Source organism: Apteryx mantelli, chromosome 2, assembly GCF_036417845.1.
Source record: "Apteryx mantelli isolate bAptMan1 chromosome 2, bAptMan1.hap1, whole genome shotgun sequence".
In the NCBI taxonomy this organism is placed as follows: Eukaryota; Metazoa; Chordata; class Aves; order Apterygiformes; family Apterygidae; genus Apteryx; species Apteryx mantelli.
In genome coordinates, this window is record NC_089979.1 from 75,151,016 (window position 1) to 75,172,209 (window position 21,194).

General features: G+C 36.3%; 1 protein-coding gene across 5 annotated transcripts in view; it reads left to right on the forward strand.

Moving 5' to 3' along the window:
• CDKAL1 (CDK5 regulatory subunit associated protein 1 like 1) overlaps nucleotides 1-21,194 on the forward strand; it is a 447,236-nt gene that overhangs the window by 334,392 nt on the left and 91,650 nt on the right. For all 5 annotated transcript variants that reach the window (XM_067290903.1, XM_067290904.1, XM_067290905.1 and 2 more), the window contains one exon: nucleotides 16,509-16,571. In XM_067290903.1, coding sequence (XP_067147004.1) covers nucleotides 16,509-16,571 — 63 coding nt within the window. The remainder of the gene's footprint in view (nucleotides 1-16,508; nucleotides 16,572-21,194) is intronic.

Below are 21,194 nucleotides of genomic sequence, written 5' to 3' on the forward strand. Positions count from 1 at the left end.
TGCTAGATCGCTGGGTGCATTGCCACATGTAAATTACTGTTCAGGTTGTTAGGAAAGGCAAAACAGTGGTTATACTGAGGTCATGTGTTCTTTCTATCAAGTTTTGGCTGAATGATTGCCAAGAATGGTAGCTGATTGATTGCACTTCCCCCTGCCCCCCCCATTTGAAGTCTTATGTGATTCCAGCAGTCTCCAGCAAATCACAGAATCACAGAATCGCTGAGGTTGGAAGGGACCTCTGGAGATCATCTAGTCCAACCCCCCTGCTCAAGCAGGGTCACCTAGAGCACATTGCACAGGATTGCATCCAGGCGCCTTTTGAATGTCTCCAGAGAAGGAGACTCCACCACCTCTCTGGGAAACCTGTTCCAGTGCTCTGTCACCCTCACAGTGAAAAAGTTTTTCCTCATGTTCAGATGGAATTGTCTGTGTTTCAGTTTGTGCCCGTTGCCTCGCGTCCTGTCACTCGGCACCACTGAAAAGAGTCTGGTCCCATCCTCTTGACACCCTCAGATACTTGTACACATTGATAAGATCCCCTCTCAGCCTTCTCTTCTCCAGGTTAAACAGGCCCAGCTCTCTCAGTCTTTCCTCATAAGAGAGATGCTCCAGTCCCCTCATCATCTTTGTAGCCCTTCGCTGGACTTGCTCCAGTAGTGCCATGTCTCTCTTGTACTGGGGAGCCCAGAACTGGACGCAGTACTCCAGATGTGGCCTCAGCAGGGCTGAGTAGAGGGGGAGGATCACCTCCCTCGACCTGCTGGCAACACTCTTCCTGATGCAGCCCAGGACACCATTGGCCTTCTTGGCCACAAGGGCACATTGCTGCCTCATGCTTAACTTGGTGTCCACCAGCACTCCCAGGTCCTTCTCCGCAGAGCTGCTTTCCAGCAGGTCAACCCCCAGCCTGTACTGGTGCATGGGGTTATTCCTCCCCAGGTGCAGGACCCTGCACTTGCCTTTGTTGAACTTCATGAGGTTCCTCTCTGCCCACCTCTCCAGCCTGTCCAATGATCATGAATAATTATGCAAGTATTAATAACAGAGCAATAGTAATCTTCACTTTATTTGTAAAACATCAAATTTGCATGTAACTACTTCCATGTGACCTCCTTATACACTGCTTATAAACTCTGTTTTCCTTCAACCTGCATGCTAAAGTTTATTGAAGAAATTTGCATTTAATCTTCTGGTTTTCAGGTGTTCTCTTACTTTCTGTTTTTGGCCGAGTAGTACCACCCTTCCCAATACCAACATTCTTACTTCAAATTCCCATGAGGACAAAGACATCTTTTAGTATAGAAAGCAGATGGCTATTGACTGTATTTTGATTGATATAGTTTAAATTCCTTTTTTATAAGTGATAATAATAGCAATCACATCTGAAGGTATGGTTTGATTTATTAACAAAAAATGTTTTTTGAATTTGTAACTGTGCAAACTTGTCTAATCTGAATTTTGAAATGAGAAAATATACAACACTGATGCCTGTACAACAATTTAACTTATTACCTATACCAGCATAAATATTTTTATTTCCTGTCAGTGTAAGAATGGAAGTCAGCCAACAATGTAAATCACTTTAAATAAAAAATGTTTATTGGGATTTATGTATCCTGATACACTTAACATGAAGCCAAATCAGTACTTGTATCTCTTCACTTATATATCCAAAAGCTAGAGTCCCTGCTTACTGTCAGTATATACCATGAATTCTCTGAGAAGGTGTCAGCTGCTGAAGGCATAAAATGAGATTATATTTGGCATCTTCAGTTTCTTGTTTAGAGAAGTACAGCTTGAACAGTGATTGCTCATTTATCATAGGCCATTTCATAATAGAAAATACTGAATTTTCAGATATAAATAGTTGCTGTTAAAATAGTGTGTTTAGTGTAACCTCATTCTGATAGTTATGAGTTAGAATGCTTTTTACAAACTCATCAATGAAAAAAATGTAGAAACATAATTTTTATCAGGAAGGTTAAAAATGAAAACATTGATTTATCTTTCTGTTCTTGCAGTCTTCCATTCACAAGTTTATAAGCCCATTATTTTCATGGGAGGTACAAAGAACTAGGTTAATTGGCCCTCTTCTATTTAACTATGTACCATAGGGAAGATAGTATATGAAGAGCTATATTATTAAAAGAACAACATTAGCTGTTTTGTGGTTGGGGAGGGACGGGGGATCTGGGAAAATGGGAATGTCGTTTTAACAAGTTTAAAATTCTTTCTTTGTTCTTATTTCTAGCACTTATTGCTTTCAGTGAATTAGAACCTTCAAAGAAAATCAGGCCTCTAATCCAGGGCTGATGAAAATCTGTAATTAATAGAATTTTGTTTCTCTCTTTTTTTTTTTTTTCTCTGTAGTCCTTGAAAAAAACTAAGTTGTAAGATCCTTCATTCTTTCATTTCTTTCTAGAAACACAGAGTAACCAAACAAATGGAACAGGAGGAGCTTGTGCTGATCTCTTGCATTTTTTATTCATATTGCCTCTAGATAGAAGCTAATGATCTTCCCTGCATTATCAAGAATGTATAGGCACTTCAGTATGCATTCCTTGTCTAGAGTTACTTATAATTATGTAAGTTTCTCAGCTAGGTTAAGAAAGTAGCACATAACCATCCACATTATGCACTCCTTCATCTTTAAAAAAAAAAATTATTCATGTCATCTTACTGTTAATGAACTGACATTATTGCATTTGCATAGGGAAAAATAGCATGTAAAATGATATCAGAATGTTATGTGCATGTGTCTGGGTGTACATGCGGTACATTGTATTGCCAGTCTAATCTCATGAGCTAGTTCTTTTTTCCTAACATATTCTCTGCTGTGGATGCAGGTTTCTCTTGGTAGAATCTCTTTCTATGAAAAGAATTTTGGCTATATTATTTAAGTACAGGTGCTGAACTAGTGATTAAGTTATTTGACAGTTGTAATTCTTGTCTTTTTCCTCAAGACTGGATGTATTTGCTATGTTATTTCAACTTTGCAGAATTTTTGCAGTAGAGAGATACTGCTATTTGCACACTGCTCCCCCTTAGTTAAGACCCAATTCTCCAAGTCATGTTCAAGACAGCTTCAGTGATTCTGCCCAAGTATCACAGCTGTAATAACATATTTGCCTTGTCAGCTCCTTTTAAGTTAGCTTTTTACAAGATGACGTTATGTCTTTTAGGGACAGTCTAAGAAGTACTAAGTATTTAGTGCTTTCTTATTTTTAGGGGATAATTTTGATGAAAGTGGTAAATGTAATTGCTTTTTTGGAGGAAATTTTCATTTGGGTTTATCTTAATAGAAAATATTCAGTAGGTCAACATGGTATCTTTTGTTCACATAGATAATTTATCTTTGAAAGCCTTAGAGGCGCTGATCTTTTTCTAAAAGGGCAGATGACACTAATCCAGATGGACAGATCTGCCACCATAAATTCAGAAAAGGCAGTTAAGGCTGCAGGCCTTTCTCGTTTCTCCTAGAGAAAAAAAACATCCATGGAGGATCAGACATCTGTCTAAATGGTCATCATTTCATAACCGTCAATTGGGTCATGCTTACCATAAATACTGTTTCCAGTTTAGAGAAAAGCTAGAGCACAGTTAAGCAAAACTAGGCATGACCATGTCTGAATGCTTTTTATAAGCAATTGCTGTGATTCACAGAGTCATATACATGGCAAATGAATCACAGTGTGGTTCAAAATCTTTACTACCGAAAATTCTGGAGGGTTTTTGCCCTTCCCCACACACACACTTTATCCACCTACCTCTAAATACATTGTTTCAGAGATGAGTTTGGATGCTCTTTATCTCCAGTGGGCTGGCAGTTGAAAATTCTCACTATGAAGTGTGCTAACTGTGAAATGTTAGTTTGTAGGTGGTTATCATTATTTTGGATCTGGCTTTCTCCCTTCCCCTATTGAATTCAACAGTAAAAGTGATAGTGCTGATAGCATTATAATGCAAATTATATGTTCTAGTCAGGTATGTATTTTAGTGAGCAAAGTAAGAAATCAGGATTTAGAGGTATCTGATGGGGATTTTGTATTTAGCTGCATCACAAAGGCTCAGAATGTTTTAAGTGTAAATCCAAAAATTCCTATTTTTCTCCAAAATCAAGGAATCCGTGTCATTTTATATTTGTGATAATTTTAATTTCTCTGTCCTTCACCTTTTTCAATGTAGCTGTTACTTGTCTGGAAGCTTGGGGAGGAGTGGGGAGAGGATTCCCTCTCTGTCTTTGAGATTTGGTCCCTGACAAATCTTGAAAGCATTAGGGGACATTGTTGTCTTAGGCTCAGCTCGGTTTCTATCACATGGAATCAAAGTGAGGAGATCACCATTTTGAAAATAAGTATCATAGTAAGGCATGATTAGTTTCCTGTCTAGTGAGAATATGAGATGGCGGCTGTTTTGAGATAAATGGTGTGATTGCAGCTTCATGATTTCACTGCCCTCAACTGCAGTGTGGCTGGATTCCAACCTTTCTACATGTAGTATTTTCAATAGATTAAGCCATCTGTGTTTCAAAGCAGCTTGTATGATTACTAGATTTTTCAAAAAAGCATTGTGACCTGTCTAGATGAAAGACTGTATGTTCACTTTGTCTCTCAGTCTCTTTCTCTCTCACTTTATGTACATATTCATCAAATAATTATCCTGCTCCCAGCTAGAAACTTTAATGTCAGTCTGGGCCTTTCCTTTAATTCCTCTGGAGAGTCTCCTTGATTTTCTCTCTGCATCAGCTGTATTAAACATTGTGCTTAGTGTGCTGAGATGAATAACTAAATTACAAATCTCATACCTGAACTGGTATTTAATCTCAAAAATCATTTGCCTCAGAAAGAGAGGTAGGTATAGGGCATTTTCTTGTACAGAATCTAGCAGGCAGGGGGGTACTAAAGTCTTTCAATACGTGAAGTGTCCACAGTAGGCAAAAATAAGAGACCTTGTTAACTTGTTCTGAAAGTTTCTCTCCACTTTCCCAAAGCTCAGTCTCTTCCAGCCTTCGTCTCGAACAGTCCCTCCTCTAGGCAAGCACTTGTTTGCAGTTTGAGAACTGCAAGCCCTAATTGTGTTTTTCCTTTGTAGGGACTGGCCATGTCCATCCAGTCACGGTGCAGGGGATTTGCATGCAGACTGTGCTGTTCCCAGATGTTGTGTCCAGGCAAAACTCCTCCTGAATCTCAATCTTCATCTATTTGGATACTGGACACTTTTTCTGTTGAATATTCCCATCATTGCTAGAAAAAGAACCGTGGTCAATGTATATTATCACACCATCATTTAGAGCTGTTACTATTTATACCACCTCCAGGAGCAGTACTTAATGTGCTGAGAGATTATCCTCTATCTAGATGGCATAGTGCCACGTGCACCTTCTCAATGTTACCTGCCAGACAAATAGTTTGAGAGCGCTATAAATGATCTGGCTATGCAGTTGCTGAGAATTCTGTTCACAGCTGAATTTGTGGAATGAGTTAAATTCCCCCGTCAGGACTTTGCAGAGTCAGACCCCTGGGAAGGGACAAGAATATTTTGACTGTAGCGCCTGGAGCCATGTCTCTTAAATCCTGCCTTGGTGTAGTTCAGGCACCCGGTAGAATAGGAGGATTAGACTTTTAAGGAGTGACTGTCCTGCTTGAAAAAGCAAGTCAAAATTCAAAGCTAGCCCAGAAAAACACCTGGGAAACCCAAGTTGGTATTCCACTCCTTTGAATTTAGCTTTGTTTTTACAGCAGGAACAGATTAGAATGAAAATTGCCAACAACATCCTCATAACCTTTATACAAATTCAGTTTGCAATCTGAGCATCTGAAAGTAAATGTGCGGCTATAGATTCAGACTAAGCCATTTTCTTAAGAAAAAGAAATAATAGGACACTGGAAAATAAAACGTGGAGAATATATACATGGAGGAGGAGGCAGAGTTCTTTTTAAATTTCACTGTCAAGCCAGAAATACTTGCAGATTCTGCAAGAATTCTGAAACCACCACGAATGTGGTATAATTGTGCAGGTTGCTACTTGCAGCCATGTACAGCACACATGTTGATTGCTTTTATGAAAGCGTAGTCCTATGAGATTTGTCATCCCCCCACGAGCATTCATTTCCCATCGTCGTGAACATTCGTTTTCCATCCTCCTTCACCTTTTGTGGAATGCTGGTGGGATTATGAGATTTCTTAGTTGCAAGGAAGCTGAAATAGCATCAGGAGTTCCGTATACCGCATACTCCCGTACTGCATAGAAGAGAGGGATGGTACTCTGTAAAGGTGAAATTCAATAAAGTCTTTGATTGTGAAGGAGAAAGCAATTTTAATCTGCAACATAACTATAGATGTGGTCAGCATCTCAGGTAAATTTCTCCTTTCAGTATAATTCTTTTTCTCACAAGAATTAAGAATTCAAAAATAGAAATGTAGTTTTTTGAAACAGGAGTCTAGTGGTCTCTGTGGATGTTTTCTTTTTTGTATGCTTTTTATGGTTTATCACCCATTCTCCACCATTTTTGTTTATTAAAGAAGGCAGAAAAGTATATCATTTTTCTGTATTTCCCACCTAAATTATAACTTTGTTCTTCAAAAGATAATTGTATGATTTTTAAATAAAGTGGCATTCAGGATAAACCAAATACATACTTTTTTTTTTAAACTTCTTTTACATTTTACTCACACTGCAAACTGCATGAATATGCACATGCCTGGAGTATATTGGAAGCCTCTGCTGTTAATTACAAGGATTGAAGCTGTAAGATAAATGTCATGAGGACAGTAGAAGCTGAAGATTGTACATTTTTTTCCCTTGCCAGTGATTATGAACATGTGCACTGATCTGGGTCTTCAGGTCAGAGTATTACAGAAAGTACAAGGACTGTTTTGTAGATTCTCTCTCCTCTGAGAGAGGATTTGAGGTAAGGGGGGAGATACAACCAAAATTTCTTTGGACACCTTTTATTCATTAAGCTGCTGTTATTAATGAAATCAAGCCATTATTGTTAAAAGCAGGTAACTTTTCGCATAACACATTCATTTATTCACTCACATAGTTCACTCACACAGTTACTGGTTACCTGCTTGAGCAGCAGCTAGAAGACCGACCCCAGCTGCATGCTCAGATGCAGAGGGTCATAGTGGCACACCAGGGGCTTCGAGGTAGGTGTTTGGAAAGTCCCTTAGAGGGATCTTTGTTCAAATAGGTGTATATACAGTCCTGCAGTCTTCATCCACATATAGCAGTTATCACCGTCTTGGATGTGATCCGAGTCGCACAGTCTGACGTTGATCCTAACAGCCTTGGGCAGATTCAACAGACTCTTGGTGTCCTGAGTTTGTCAGTTCTTACAGATTCAGCAGGACTGCGAGTCTCCAGAGCTTATCAATCCTTTCACATGCTACCTTTTCAGCATGCAATTTGGCCTGTTGTTTGCTGTTACTTCTCAATCCAAACCCATAGATACCTACAGAACCCAGTCACACAAGCTCACGCAGAAAGGGGCCTTTATTACAACTGGATGTTAACATTATGGATTCTCTTTCCTTTCCCTTTTTCCCTCTTCATTTCCTCACAATTAAGTGGAAGAACCACAGGAGTTTTAACTATGTCTTTCTGTAGCTTTTACTTGAATTAGTTAGGTGACTACTGTAGTATAAGGAATGTTTCATCTCTGTTAATTCATATTTTAAAACATTTTATGAACCAGTCTGGTCAGAGCTGGAAACAGCACAAGTCATTACAGAGGCGAGGGAGTACTTCCCATAACTTAATCCCTGAAACTGGATGTATGCATCAGAACAGTAAAATCTATTTGCTTCAGAAAAACCTCTTTGCTTTGGCAGTTCTGGACTTTCTTGAGTGAGAGCATAGTTTAGATTTAGTAGTTTGTGACTTAAAACAGGTAGCAAATTAAGAATCTGTCCAGGTCTGATATTAATAACATTACTGAAATGGGTTAAGCTTTACTACTTAAATACCTTTGTTGTCTGGCATAAACAGATTTTGGTTGAGTGTTTTAGTTTTGTGTCTATCCATAACTGTTGCTTTAGACTAAGAATAGAATTTGCCATTATTTTAAGTCCAGTTTAAAATGTATTTTTAAAAAAATACAGACTTCTCAATATAATTCTCTTATTTTTTTTAAATCTGCAGTCCACCTTTAAAGTGTAGAAGCTTTTTATTGTGAATTTGGTTATATTTGTTCCATGTCATGGAGGTGACTAAATTTGTCCATCATTTGCAAATCATGTTGCATTTATGATGGTCCGCAAAGTCTGCTTTGAAAGAAAAGGATGACACTGAAATATCCTGAGGTAGCTTCTCAGTGACCCTTTCCTGAACTTCATCTGTCTCTGATAATCCAAACACACTCCTTCAAAGCCATCACAGTCAATCAGATCACCGAATGCTTTGGAACTTTTGTATCTTCTGCTGTTTTGGTTGTTGCACATGCACCTCAAGTCAGCCTGTTAAAAATCCATGTGGGATTTGGAACTGCTGGAAAACTGGAAGTAGAGAGGAGGACTGAGTAATAGCCAGCTCAGTCCTGGGCTTAGATGACATGTAGACCAGTAACACTTCAGTAATAAAATGTAGTTTGCAATTCATTCTGTTTTGTTTTTATTGCAAATCTGGGTGCAATAGCTATATATATTCAAAACCAGCCTATCCCTCATGACCAATGACTTCATTTCTGATTCAGCGTCTGTCTAATTTGAAGTATGGACAATATTCATTAATATCCAAAACCCTGTTACTGTCAGACACCTTTAGTCTGCAAGATCTTTTTGAGCGGAAATAGAAAGTCTTCCTATTCAGTTACAGTGGCATCCTTTGAAAGTAACCACTTCATATAGGCTAAGGTATGTAATTAAAATTTGAGTATGAATTTGAGGCATAAAAATCTACAAGAGGTGAGACAGAGCATATACAAACCACACTCACTGAAGGCAGCTAAAATTTAAGGTCCGTCAAGAGCAAAGAAGATTTAAGGCCTTTTCTGAAACAAAGAATTTCTTTATGAAAATCTTCATAGTAACTTTTACTTAGTTTATCCTCTGCTAAGAGGAAGATTTCATTAAGAAGAATGATGGTAATATCAAACATTAATCCTAAACTAAATTAAAAAAACCAAATATGCCAGAAGCAGCAGGATTCAGTAAGATTTGTAAAATATGTGAGTTTGAAAAGTCTGCATTAAATAGCTGAGATTCTATGCAAAGTAAGAAGGAGGAAATTCCATTGCCCATAGTTTAATTGAAAATGGATTCTTCCAGAAATTGTTTTCAATTAGATTGACAGATACTCTTATGAAGATCCTATACTGTTTTTTGAGAACAATTGTGTTTTCCATAAATAAGAATCTCTACTTAAAATACAAATGAGACTTAACCATAACTATTTGTGTTGCCATAATCGTGAAGGCATTTTAATGTTTGTGATCATTTGCTAGATTGATCTGATTTGTAAAGGTATCTAAAGTTTTCATGTATTTTTCCCTTTTGGAAAAAAAAAAATCATGGCCTCATGAAAAGCTCTGTTTTAAATTTTTTTGAAAGAATCATGGAGTATATAAAGTATCAAGACTGTAGAGTATACAAAATATAAATGATGAATGTATAATTATGAATTATGGTGTTAATCTGAGCTGCAAAAACGTTCACCATCCTGGAGAATTAAGGTATACTGCTGCGTATAGCATACTGAACACTAAGTGGCCTTCTCCATGTTTACAGCAGAAAAATTTAAAAAGTATTTTTGTCACACCAAGATAAATAATGAAATACATGTATGTCAATAGGTAAACCAGAACTATAAGTTTATTTTTGACATAGTAATTCAGATGAGTTAGGTCCAAAAAACTAGGTAGCCCCAAAATGATTTTGTCTGCTTCATTATAGGTGTGATCAGAAAGACAGGAATAATACCAGTAGAAGTAAATTAGCTGTCAAGAGTAGGAAACTTGCCAAGCCGTCATTGTCACTTCTGCCCTTTCAGACCTCTCAAGGCACAGACACAAGAGCATAACAGCCACAAGAACATGATAAACAGCAGCTACAATTTTATCAAGAAATCTGACTGGGGCACAACATTTTTTTTCAGGTTCATTTCTAAGGGGGTGATGCACTGAGTAACTCAGGGTCAAAGAGAATGGTTCACTGATTTCTGATCATATTTTAAAAATTGTTTTGCAGAACAAAAGGCAATCTATAAGCTTTGATAACTTGGCTATTTCAGTGGCTTGGCTCATATCTGTAGTGTGGTTATAGGTGTATAGATTTAAGGCATTATGACGTGAATCTCCAAGCAAGGGTTTAAAATGTATCTTGGTTAGAGTATTTTCTACATCTTTCTATGTTATTTTGCCAAATAAATCTTTGGTGATTTAAGTTAGGCCGGTCAGTGTCTTTTGACAGAGCATCCCAAGTGGCTTCAAACTTCATTCTGTACTATAAAAATTTGGTTTGGAACTGCCTAAGGGCTTTGTAAGTGTGAGATCACAGAATTAACTTGAAAAAAAAAGATACAGCTTTATTGTGGCTCAGAAAAAGCCACAGTTACCTAAGTTGGAGAATGCTGTAACACAAAATGCGTTGAACCTATTTTTTCAGAACAGAGAGTTCCTACATTCTTGTTTGCTCTTGCAAGAGAGGTGTCTATTGCACGAGGACCTCCCCGCTTTCATTAATACTGGGGAAGAAAGCCATGAAAATACTTGCAAAGCTACTTCATTCTTCTCCCGACATCATCTGTTACAAGCCCTTTTTGCCTTGGTGTCTAGGAAACGTTAGTCAACATTGTATTTGCATGATCAAGATGGCTACCTGTATACATGTAATACTCTTCTGCTATAATATCCCAGCATAGCTGTGTTCTTTCCACTAATATTTGGTGAACTGGATCCTGCTTTTTGTTATTTATTTTTCCATCGCTATTTCCGTTGGGTCTCAGGCTATAAATTAGGATTCTAGAAATAATAAATTAGAAGAAATATTTATACATAGCTTCTCGTGGGTATTTAATTCATATTGTGGTTAACTTCTACCCTGGCCCACAAAGTTTAATTTGGTTATAACTATGAATTATCTAATCCATTATATACTGCACAAGCAGATAGTCTGTTTTCCCAAACTTGTTTGAAAGAAAAACAAATGCTGGTTTTGCTTGTTAGTATGCTTGTGTGTTAGGTGTTTTATAACCTCTAAATTAAATCAAGTTCCTGAGGCAAAATAACAGTTTATTTTAATTCTGATCAGTACTATGTAAAAGAGAGAAACTGGGAGAAGATAGAAGGTGAGGGAAGAGAACTGAAATAAAGACATTTATCTGGTTGCCTTGACACATGTTAGTATTCACTGTGACCATGAGGGAAAAGAAGAATATTTGTATGGAAACGTACTAGAGGGATTGTAAGTGATGGAAGCAGAAAGACAAAAGCAGGAGAACTTTGCTGAGGATATATCGAGGCTGACATCTTCAATAGCATTGGTGGAATCTGCAGATCTGTAGTGCTATTTGATTGGAATTACTAAGAACTGTGAAGGTGGAAAAAATCAGTATTAAAACTGAAGGTTAAATCTAAAGCAAACCTAGTGATAACTTAATATCAGGGATTAATCTTTGCTCATTTATTCCTTGAGAAAAACTGAGAATATTGCATTTCTGTTATATACTTCTAAGTAATCTATGATAAAAACATGGCAAGAATATTGTAATTTTCACAGCAAATATTGTGGACCTGGTATATCATGCTTAAAAGGAATCCCAACAAATTAGGCTGCAATAATATCATCTGAAAAACAGGTAGTTACCCCTGTGTAAGAAGGGAGGAATCATGAGAAAAGCACAATATAGTTGTGAGAGTCTATGATGTTTAGTATTCAGTGGACTTATTTCATTTCCAGGCTTATTTTTATAAAGTACTTTTTGGTTATAAAAATGTGGTATTAGGACATCCTACCTTTGCCCTGTTTTCACACCATTACATGCAACAGTCATTAATGATAATTTAAGTACAGCTTTATTTTTCTAAAGTAGTCAACACAAAATTATATGCAGTTACCTGCTGTGTCCAGAATATTTAAAATAGTTTTGGAGACTCATCCTATACATCTTTAATATTCTGCCTATTTGTTCTTTAAGTGATATTTCCTGATCAAAAATAAGATAACAAAATATAAAATTTTTGACTATTGTTAAAAATCAGTGTACATGAAAAAAAGTAAAAACCCCAAGAAGGTCACTAACTCTTTGTTTTATTGATTTATAACTGTGAATGGGATTAGAAGGATCTTTCCTTTGTTGTTATTATATTTTAAGCATATAATATGCATTTCAGATGACCAGTAACCCTTTAAAATCTCAATAGTTGAAAATAAGACCTCCAAAAATCTGAGTCTCCAGATAACACGTAGCAATACTATATTTAGAACAAAGTATGTATTAATCACACATACGCTTATAGGAAAAAACCCTGAAATTAGTGACATTGCCTATATATGTTGTCATATGAAAGATTATTATTTCACATTGACTTGTGGTTCTTGTTAGTTTTATAACTGCATGTTTAGCACTACCTGTCTTTTGAGAAGTGTTTGATTACATCAGTGTAATAACTTCATTGTACTTCAGCATAGTAACAAGCTTGAAATAATAAATTCATTTACAATAGCTTTTCTTTACGTAGGGAAGCCCTTCCATCTTGGCATACTTCTGCATAACATACATGATTTTACAGTATTTAACTCAGTCCTGCAGCAGCACTTTCATCCATTCTTCACCAGGGTTTTACATATTTTTCCAGTTAAGGACAGCAATAAAATATATTTCCAATGCAACTGCTGTATATAATGTGACATTTTAAAAACTTATTGAAACAGAAAAGTGAAGAATTGCTTGCATAGACACATGCATTTGCTCTTAAATGGCCTTCATTAGCATAGTGTCTGAATATCTCTGTGTGTCTAATGTTGAAAAGGCAAATTGAGTTTGCCTCATCTCCCTACACTTGTTTCTTTAAGTACTTAGAATTTAAATCAGTCCATGACTGAGTCATCAGAATCGCATAACCTAAGAAAATCTGTGCTCCTGCAACACACTTATCTCAAGTGGTACCTGACTCTTGGGAAGCTGATACTGGAAAAGTTTTTGGAGGAAAAGTGTGTGGGGAGGAAAAGTCTGTGGGTTGCCACATGTCAAATGCTTTTGCACCAAAAATGCAGCCAGACTGGGTATTGCCAGTAACCCTCTGCCAAGAGTAAGGAAATATTGATCAAACAAAGGTTTAAGGAAATGTTCTGTGGTCACTGAACATGCACTGTATCAATATATGGCAAGGCTGAGAGAACTACTGAAATGAACTGCTGTGAGTCTGTTGCTGGTATTGGACTTTAAGTGGTCTTCTGCTTTTTGGAAATATCCTGTGCTAATTTGTATGGTAACTTTGGAAAGTCTCTAAATTTTTTTCTGAAAGATAAAAAATTCAAAGATGTCCTATGCAGTTCTGTGAGAATGTTCAAGAGCAATACTGCGCTGCTTGTGTACCTGGACCATTACAACAGCACAGTACATTTGCCTAAGTTCAGAAGATCTTATTGAGTGGCTTCTTGCCATGAGATTTTGACAGCATTATTGGTACAGAGTAAAGGAATGGGGAATCAGAATACTAAAGGGAAAGAGCAGGAAGACAGGTGTAAGAGCAGTATTTTGATATTGGTCAAGAGAGGGAATGAAAGGGATATTGGACTAATAGTTGAGGAAGGAGAAATAGGAGTCTGAAGCTACCTCAAGGAAAACAGGACTGGGGAGATGCATGTAAACGGTCAGCAATTCAGAGCTCAGGCTAAAAGGAGGAGAGAAGGTTTAAGGGTTGGAATAGTCCACTGGAGGCAATGAAGGAGAGAGAGCTTGTTGGCTCCTTATTTTCCCTGTTGTGTCTAGAGGTGGAGAAACCTACTTCCCTGCAACTGTTGTGTTTCACTTTTGAGGTGAGCAGGGAACCGTGCCTGTTTTTCACTTAAAAGAATTCTTATTAATACTAAAGGTCTAATGCCTGTTCTAGGAATTGAAGGGGTTACTGTTTGCCAGCATAAATTCCGTGTTCTGTTTGAAATATTTTTTATTTCTGTTTTTTAGAGATTTAAGTTAAGCTGGATTCAGTGTTCTAGAAAGACATGGCAACCATGACTGTGTTTAAAACATTTTTGTCTTGGTGTATTCAGACTTCCCACAAAGTAGTCACATGCTGTTTAGATTTAGATCAGCTGAGCATACAGGCATCCTGGGAATTTTTCCAGGAGCATTTCTTTGTATGCATCTCCAGCAGTTGCATTGCATGTTCCTCTCTTTCACATATTCCCAGCATTTCCCAAGTCAAAAGCATTTGCAAAAGCAAAACTTCTACCTTTTATGAATGAGGAAAGAAACTGTAATTTCCTATAATGAAAGTGGAAAACTACATGAATGTAGTACGTAAGAGAGGACATCTTCATTCTTCATTTTGCCTGAGTGTACAAATGGCAGTTTGACCAGACTTTAAGGGTGAAGGACAGGGAATTCTCTGTCATATAATTGATTTTCATCAAAGCTATTGCAATAAAATAACCAAAAGTATTTTGTGAGCAATCAAAATGTATAAGAGAGGGAAATAATCTTCACTAAGAACAAACAAAAATTATACTTTTTCTGGGTACTGTATTTTTTCCTGGAAAGTTTGGTGGAGGTATCCAGAGTCCAAACTAAAATATTTTTGTCTACTTCTTGCATACTTATACATGAAATTGATTTTTTTCAAGTAATCTTTTTAATAATCGTTTTGATATCTTTTTCAATTTATCATGGCATTTCTCCAAATACCTTTTATAGTATTTTAAGTACTTTCAATGTGCATTAACTACCAGCAAAGAAGCCACTATAGTGTGACAGAATTTGAGTTAAGCTACCTGATGCTTTCACTTGAATGTTTTTTCCATTGGAAATAAAATAGGTATTAATGGGTTAGAAGGCCAAGGTTCCTCTACTAAAGGAGATCTTTTCTTGGCAAAGGTGTGTTGTATTGCTGAGGAAGTCTGTAATAATGGAAATGTCATTTTAAATATCAGTTCTGTTAGTGTTAGAAAAGACCATTAGTAAACTCAGAGAAAGAACTCATTTTAGGTATTGCTTACTGTAATTGAATAGAATTGTCTATCTATTAAACAAATCTCTCTCTCATACTGAAAACAAAATTCACCATTCTTATTTGAAGAGGGTCAGCAAGTAAAAAATTATTTCCTTGACTCTTTAGTGGTCATAACTAAAACACAGTTACTGACCTCAGGGAAGTAGTAATATTACCTGATACCTCTACTGACCCAGAAAAAACTAGCTGTCGTAAATTCATAAAAGTAGCTAGAGTTATAGCTTGTATGACTAAGTTGCTGCATCTGAACATTTCATTGAAAATAAAAACTGTGCAAAGAAGGGAAATACGTAGTTCTTTTTGCATAATCAAAAATTACTAAATTGTCCTATCCTTTCTAGAAGTTAAAATAAATACTGCAGTCATGCAGCTGCCAGCTTTAACCATTTAGTTCCCAGCATGCTGGAAACGTGGACAGATCCTATCAATTAGTTGGAAAACTTCTTTCACAGAAATGATGGCTAAAATAAGACTACAGTACAAAGTACCAGTAAAGAATTCTTGTAGCTGTCTCCTCCTTATGCAGTTTCTAGGCTGGAATGCTCTGCCTTTCTGAGCTTTCAGATAAGTCAACATCAATTTTGACATAATGAAGCTTTAAACTTGTTTGTGACTCATCCCTGTATTAAAGATGAAGGGTGTTTTTTCTCCTGTCCACCCTGTGCCCCTGCCATAGGATGCAGCTGAGAGATTCTGTTTAGCACCTATTGAAATCACTGAAGTTTTTCAATGATTTCAGTAAAAGCAGGATTAAGGAGTTTTTGTCTCTGAACTTTGTTCTTAACAGAAGGAGGTTTTTCTTCCCCTTTGTCTTGGCATTAAATGGCATACCACCTATTCATTTTCCACAATCAAGGCAATGAGAGTATTAGCATCAAAAGCAATAGAAAAATAATAAGGCTTCTTTAAACTGACTTCCTTTAAACCTAATCTGCTATAAAGCAAGACTGCAAGTAGATACTAGAATAGTGAACAAGTCTTTGCAAGATCGAAGCCTAATTTTCAAGTGTTGTTATCTATATTCCAAGACATTATTTATGATTTACTGTGCAGAAATTAAAATAAATCTGAGCTGTTTTCACATTCCATTGATGTTATAGTTTGCTATTTATTTTTATTAAGGATGTGTTCTTAACATTGTTAATATATATGTTAATTATTTCCTGTGATATTTAATATCCTTAATCTGCATACACTACTCTTTGTACCTACCGTTCCATTAACAAAGTGAGGAGAGAATGTGTTTGTACCTGCACATAGCTGTTTAAACCTTTAGTCTCTTTCCTTTTCTTTTAACTTTTCTAATAAATTTTATTTATTAATATTACTTTTCAGAAAAAACAAAGGACAAAGGATCTGTCACAGCTGTTTCATTCATACAATCCATATGATCATAAGGTAAGAAAAAATATGCTACCTGCATTTTTGTTAAGTAATTCCAAACATTTGTGATAACTATATTTTATGTTTAATGCAAAAATGAAAGGAAATGATGAAAATATTTGAGGGTGCTAGGGTTTATTCATGTTACTTTAATTAGACTATTATATAAAACGTATTTTTATTTCTTCAAGCCAAGCTTGAAGAGCTGCATTTTCTGATTTGTGAAATCAATGACTTGCATTAACCTCCTAGAAATATAATTTATGGATTGACACCAACTCCTGTGAAGTAGCCATATGGGGTATCTGATTCCCCCTTTTTTTCTTCTCTATTTAGAAAATATGTTACCCTTGAGTATGTTGCTTAGCCTGTTGTGTCAATTAGGCCCTGAAATACATGATACTAATGAATTATCTATTGATTCTGGAAGCATCATTGGAAGAGACCACTTTATTAACAGCTTGCCAGTTGTTTGGGGGAAGAAGAAGAAACACAAATCATCATTATTACTTGACTCTTATTTGTAAAGTCTGGGAACCCTGGTCAAAACCCTTATAGGTTTAAGAGAAAAAGAAAACCACTTCCCCAAAGACCTTGCAATGCAAGATAAAAAATTAAAGCTGTTACAAGAATATTTGGGTGTACCAAGAGACAGAGAGACAATAAAATGGGGTCAAAGGCAGTGATCACAGCATTTCTGTGGTATAAGTATTTGTCATGTTTTTTTTTCATAGACATTATGCAAAAGAGTGCATTAAGCAGCAAATTGAAGGAGAATTAAACAGATTTGTAAATGTTTTCAGGGACTTCCTCCAATCTTGGATGCATCAGTGGGCATGTTTTTTTATTTTTTTAAGTAAGTGCACCAGATCCTTTAACAATTTGTCAGCAGTGTGAGATCATCTTCTCTGCTGCTTCTGTTTTGAAAAAAAAAAAAGAAAAAAAAGTGTGTATGATTTTGCAAGTATACATTTTAAAAAAGAAAGATTTGAAACATATTTTTGTTTAGACATTTCAACAGAAAAAATCTGAACCCTATTGCTTCTTTTCTGATCCATGTACCAAATAACTATATATTGGAAAAAAGAATTAGCTTTTATGTTTGTGGGAAGAAGGGCTCGAAGTGTACACAATACCTTATGTGCAAAGTGTGCATGTGTAAATATACATATGTGTATGAGAGAGAAATACAATGTTTGTGAATATTAATGGATTGAAAATCCTCTCTTTTGGTCCTTCCAAAAACACTCTACATACACGTCTGAGAGCAAAGGGGGGAAAAAAAGGCCAAATAAGTTTATAAAATAGTTGGAATCAGGTAGGTTGGTTGCTATGAGAGTTCCATAGTTACCAGCTACTTGAGCTACTTGAAGCTACTACAGCTTAGAAAATCATTAACAAACAGTAGGTATATTCTGTAATTTTAATAATTATATATCATTTCAAGTTAAATCCATCACTTTGAAGTATTTTTTTATAGACAGACTTGCATTATCTATAAAGTCTGGTAAAGCAGATATTAAGGGCCTGTGAAAATTGGTAAACATTAAGAATAAAGGAAATTAATGTGACAAGATGTCTAACTGGAATATTGCTTTTTTAAATTGAAGCAGTTTAAGGTAAACGTCGTAGTAAATCAATTAAGATCTAATAAGGAGAAGCAACTGAGAAACCAGAAGCTTTGATATTCTTCTCTGTGTCTAAATTCTCCTGTGCCAAACACTTTTTATTCATAGTACAAGGAAGTTCCATTATTCTTTTATTAGCACTCTTAATAGAGCTTGGCCATTTGTAACTCCTGCTGCCTTCCTGTTCATATCCTTTGTGGCATTATATCAAAGTATCCTCAAATGATTTTGGCTTCAGTTGTGAAGACTTATGCACTCTTTACAAATTAGTCATCAGGCACTGTGGAATTGAATATAAATGCTTAGATATAATCCCTTTTGAACTTTGTTTTAGGACCTTTAATAAATTATTAAAAGTAGCACAATTGTTTGATGATTTTTGAAGCTCCATTCTTTTGGTGCTTCCAAGCACACTCTATATATATGTATGAGAGCAAAAGGGAAAAAAAGGGCCAAATAAGTTCATAAAAAAAGGTGTTCTTTCCTTATTTCACTTTGGACAGTGAAGGTTTTCTTTCTGCTAACCACTTCCTATTTGCAGTGGTCATAATGAGTTCATTGCAGATTTCTAGCTTTGTGCTGTTATTTTCCACCTTAGCTGCCAGTGTTTCACAATCGTTACAGTCCAGGGAAGGGTTTTTAATTAATTTTTATTGTAAATCTAACAGTAACGAACATTAGTTGACAATACAGTTATTTCAGGTGGATGTCTGTATTAGTTCTGTTTTGTCTCATTTACATGTAAGAAAGGTTGGGGTTTGGATTTTTTTTGTTTGCTTTTGTAGATTATTTTCAATAAGTGTAAAAAGAAGATAAAGAGCTTTTATGATGGCTTTGTGAAAGTGATGGTGATGCAGGATCATGACATGAATGGCTTGAATCACTGGCTTTCAGGATTATTCATTGATTAAAAGGGGTTTTTTGAGAACCTTTCTGAAGTAGAAAAGGAATAGCCTTAAAGAATAGGTCGGAGCTCGGTGGTAGTAGTGAAACAGTGGTTAAAACAGATATAGGAAAGAAGCTCATTAGTGACAATGGCTGGAACAGGACTGTCTGCTGAAGCAGTTTGGCTGTATTTCATTCTTTGGTAATGTGTTATCCCATAGAAAAGAGAAAAATTCATCTAAAAAAATTCATTCTTCAAAGCTGGTGCTTCACTTGCTAAACCAGAAATAGATGTTTTGGTGGAGTGCCTACACTAACTTTGCTAACATTACTATTGCTTATACTTGATCAGGAGACCAATAGCTATTAAAGAAAGTAGCTATTCCTGGAAGTTTTACCTCAAATATATATGCCTATCTGCAGATGATATGCCAGAATATGCAGGCAAATTACTGCACCCTGAAAGACATTTTAAATGTCTATGGTTTCTGATTGTCAAGTGAAAAGCTAGTTTTGTTACTGAGGGGAAAAGCAAAAATTTCCTTTTCCTTCCACTTTCAAGTGTGAAGTCTTTATCTTGCATTTCTCTATCTTGTATCCAGTGTATCTAAGGAAGCCTTAATTAAGCAGCAGAGCAGGCAGAGCCTTTAAATTGTCCTATACAAGAGGGATGGAAAAGTGGGAGATGTTCTGCCTCTGCTGATAGCAGAGGAAGCATAGTTAAGCTCCTCTATTATTTAATGTCTAAGATACATCATTTACCATCTAGCTGCCCTTTTCGTTGTTCAGATGAAGCCATATGATAGCAAATCTCAACACATGTGCGCCTCAGTTGTATGCTTACCCAGTGGGATTTGTTCCTGCTCTGTTCCGCTTATGGCCACCATAGCGCTCACAGTGCCTGCAGCTACAGAGCCTGGGGAGCTTTCAAATATTGCACTACCAACAAAACAGGTTGTAACATCAGTCTTGAACGCCTGGGAAATATATTGAATTCTTGAAGTAAGGCATGCACATAAAGCTCATTTTTCCCAGATTTTTTTGTTGAAATAAATAAATAATAGCTTCTAAAACATGTATTTTACAAGACCAAACAATTATTTGATACGTATATTGAGTATTAAAAGCTGCTCCAGGTGACTGGTTGCCATGTGTTCAAACTTATTTCAGTTTGTATGTGCAAAAATACATAGAGTTCTATTTGCAGACAAAGCCATTCCTTGTTCTGAAAATATTTGCTTTTTCCTGTGTGTATTTAGAGTAGGTGTATGTAGAGACCAGCTTTCTTGAGAATCATCTTCTGACTTTTGTGTAATTTTTCTCCAGTTAGCAGTAGAACAGCTCTTCTAATTATGTGTACAGTTTATCTTTTCATAACACCATCAGAAAAATATTTTTAAAAAAGTCCTCATAGAACTGTACGGGGGGACAATGGTTTTAGCAAATTAAAATTAAATAGAATATAGTTGAGCGGGGTGCTATTTTTACCTTTAGCTATACTCAGGCCATTTTTCTAATAGCTCATTAAATCAAAGGTTATGTCTGCGCACAGGTAATTTCTACTGAACCTTTTTTTGTGTGTGTGCCGTGAGGTTCCACATTGCACAGAGCAGGAATTTCATTCTGTCTGTAAAAGATGTTTAACTTTCTTAGTATCTTTCTTCCAAATGATGTTGCCCTTTAAAACTAGTGACCCATTTTATTTAAAAAATGGTGAAAGCAATTGCGATAATAGGTTAGTTGGGCAAAACAACTTAAATCTGAGGAGCTTAGTGTGAGCTTCAGGATCCAATATGCTTAAAGTGTCTGAATTTAGCACCACAGAACGTAGTTCCTTTCTTCTAGTTGCTTGCTGGATGAGTAAGTATTCAGTCTAGTCCTAGAGCAGTTGTTTCGAGATATACTCCTCAATTTCTGCTGTGCAAAGAAATGTTTTTTTACTTATAATAAACACAGTATAGCAGAACTGTTCATTTGGCTGCTCTGGCCTCCTTAGTGTCCTAGGGCAAGTCTGTATGTGCCTCTACCAGCATCCTGCTCTTCCAGTGAGAAATCTGCCATGAGCTGGGCTGAAAACTCAGCTCTCAATTTATTTCTTTCTTTTGCAACCTGCAGCTGTTGCTCA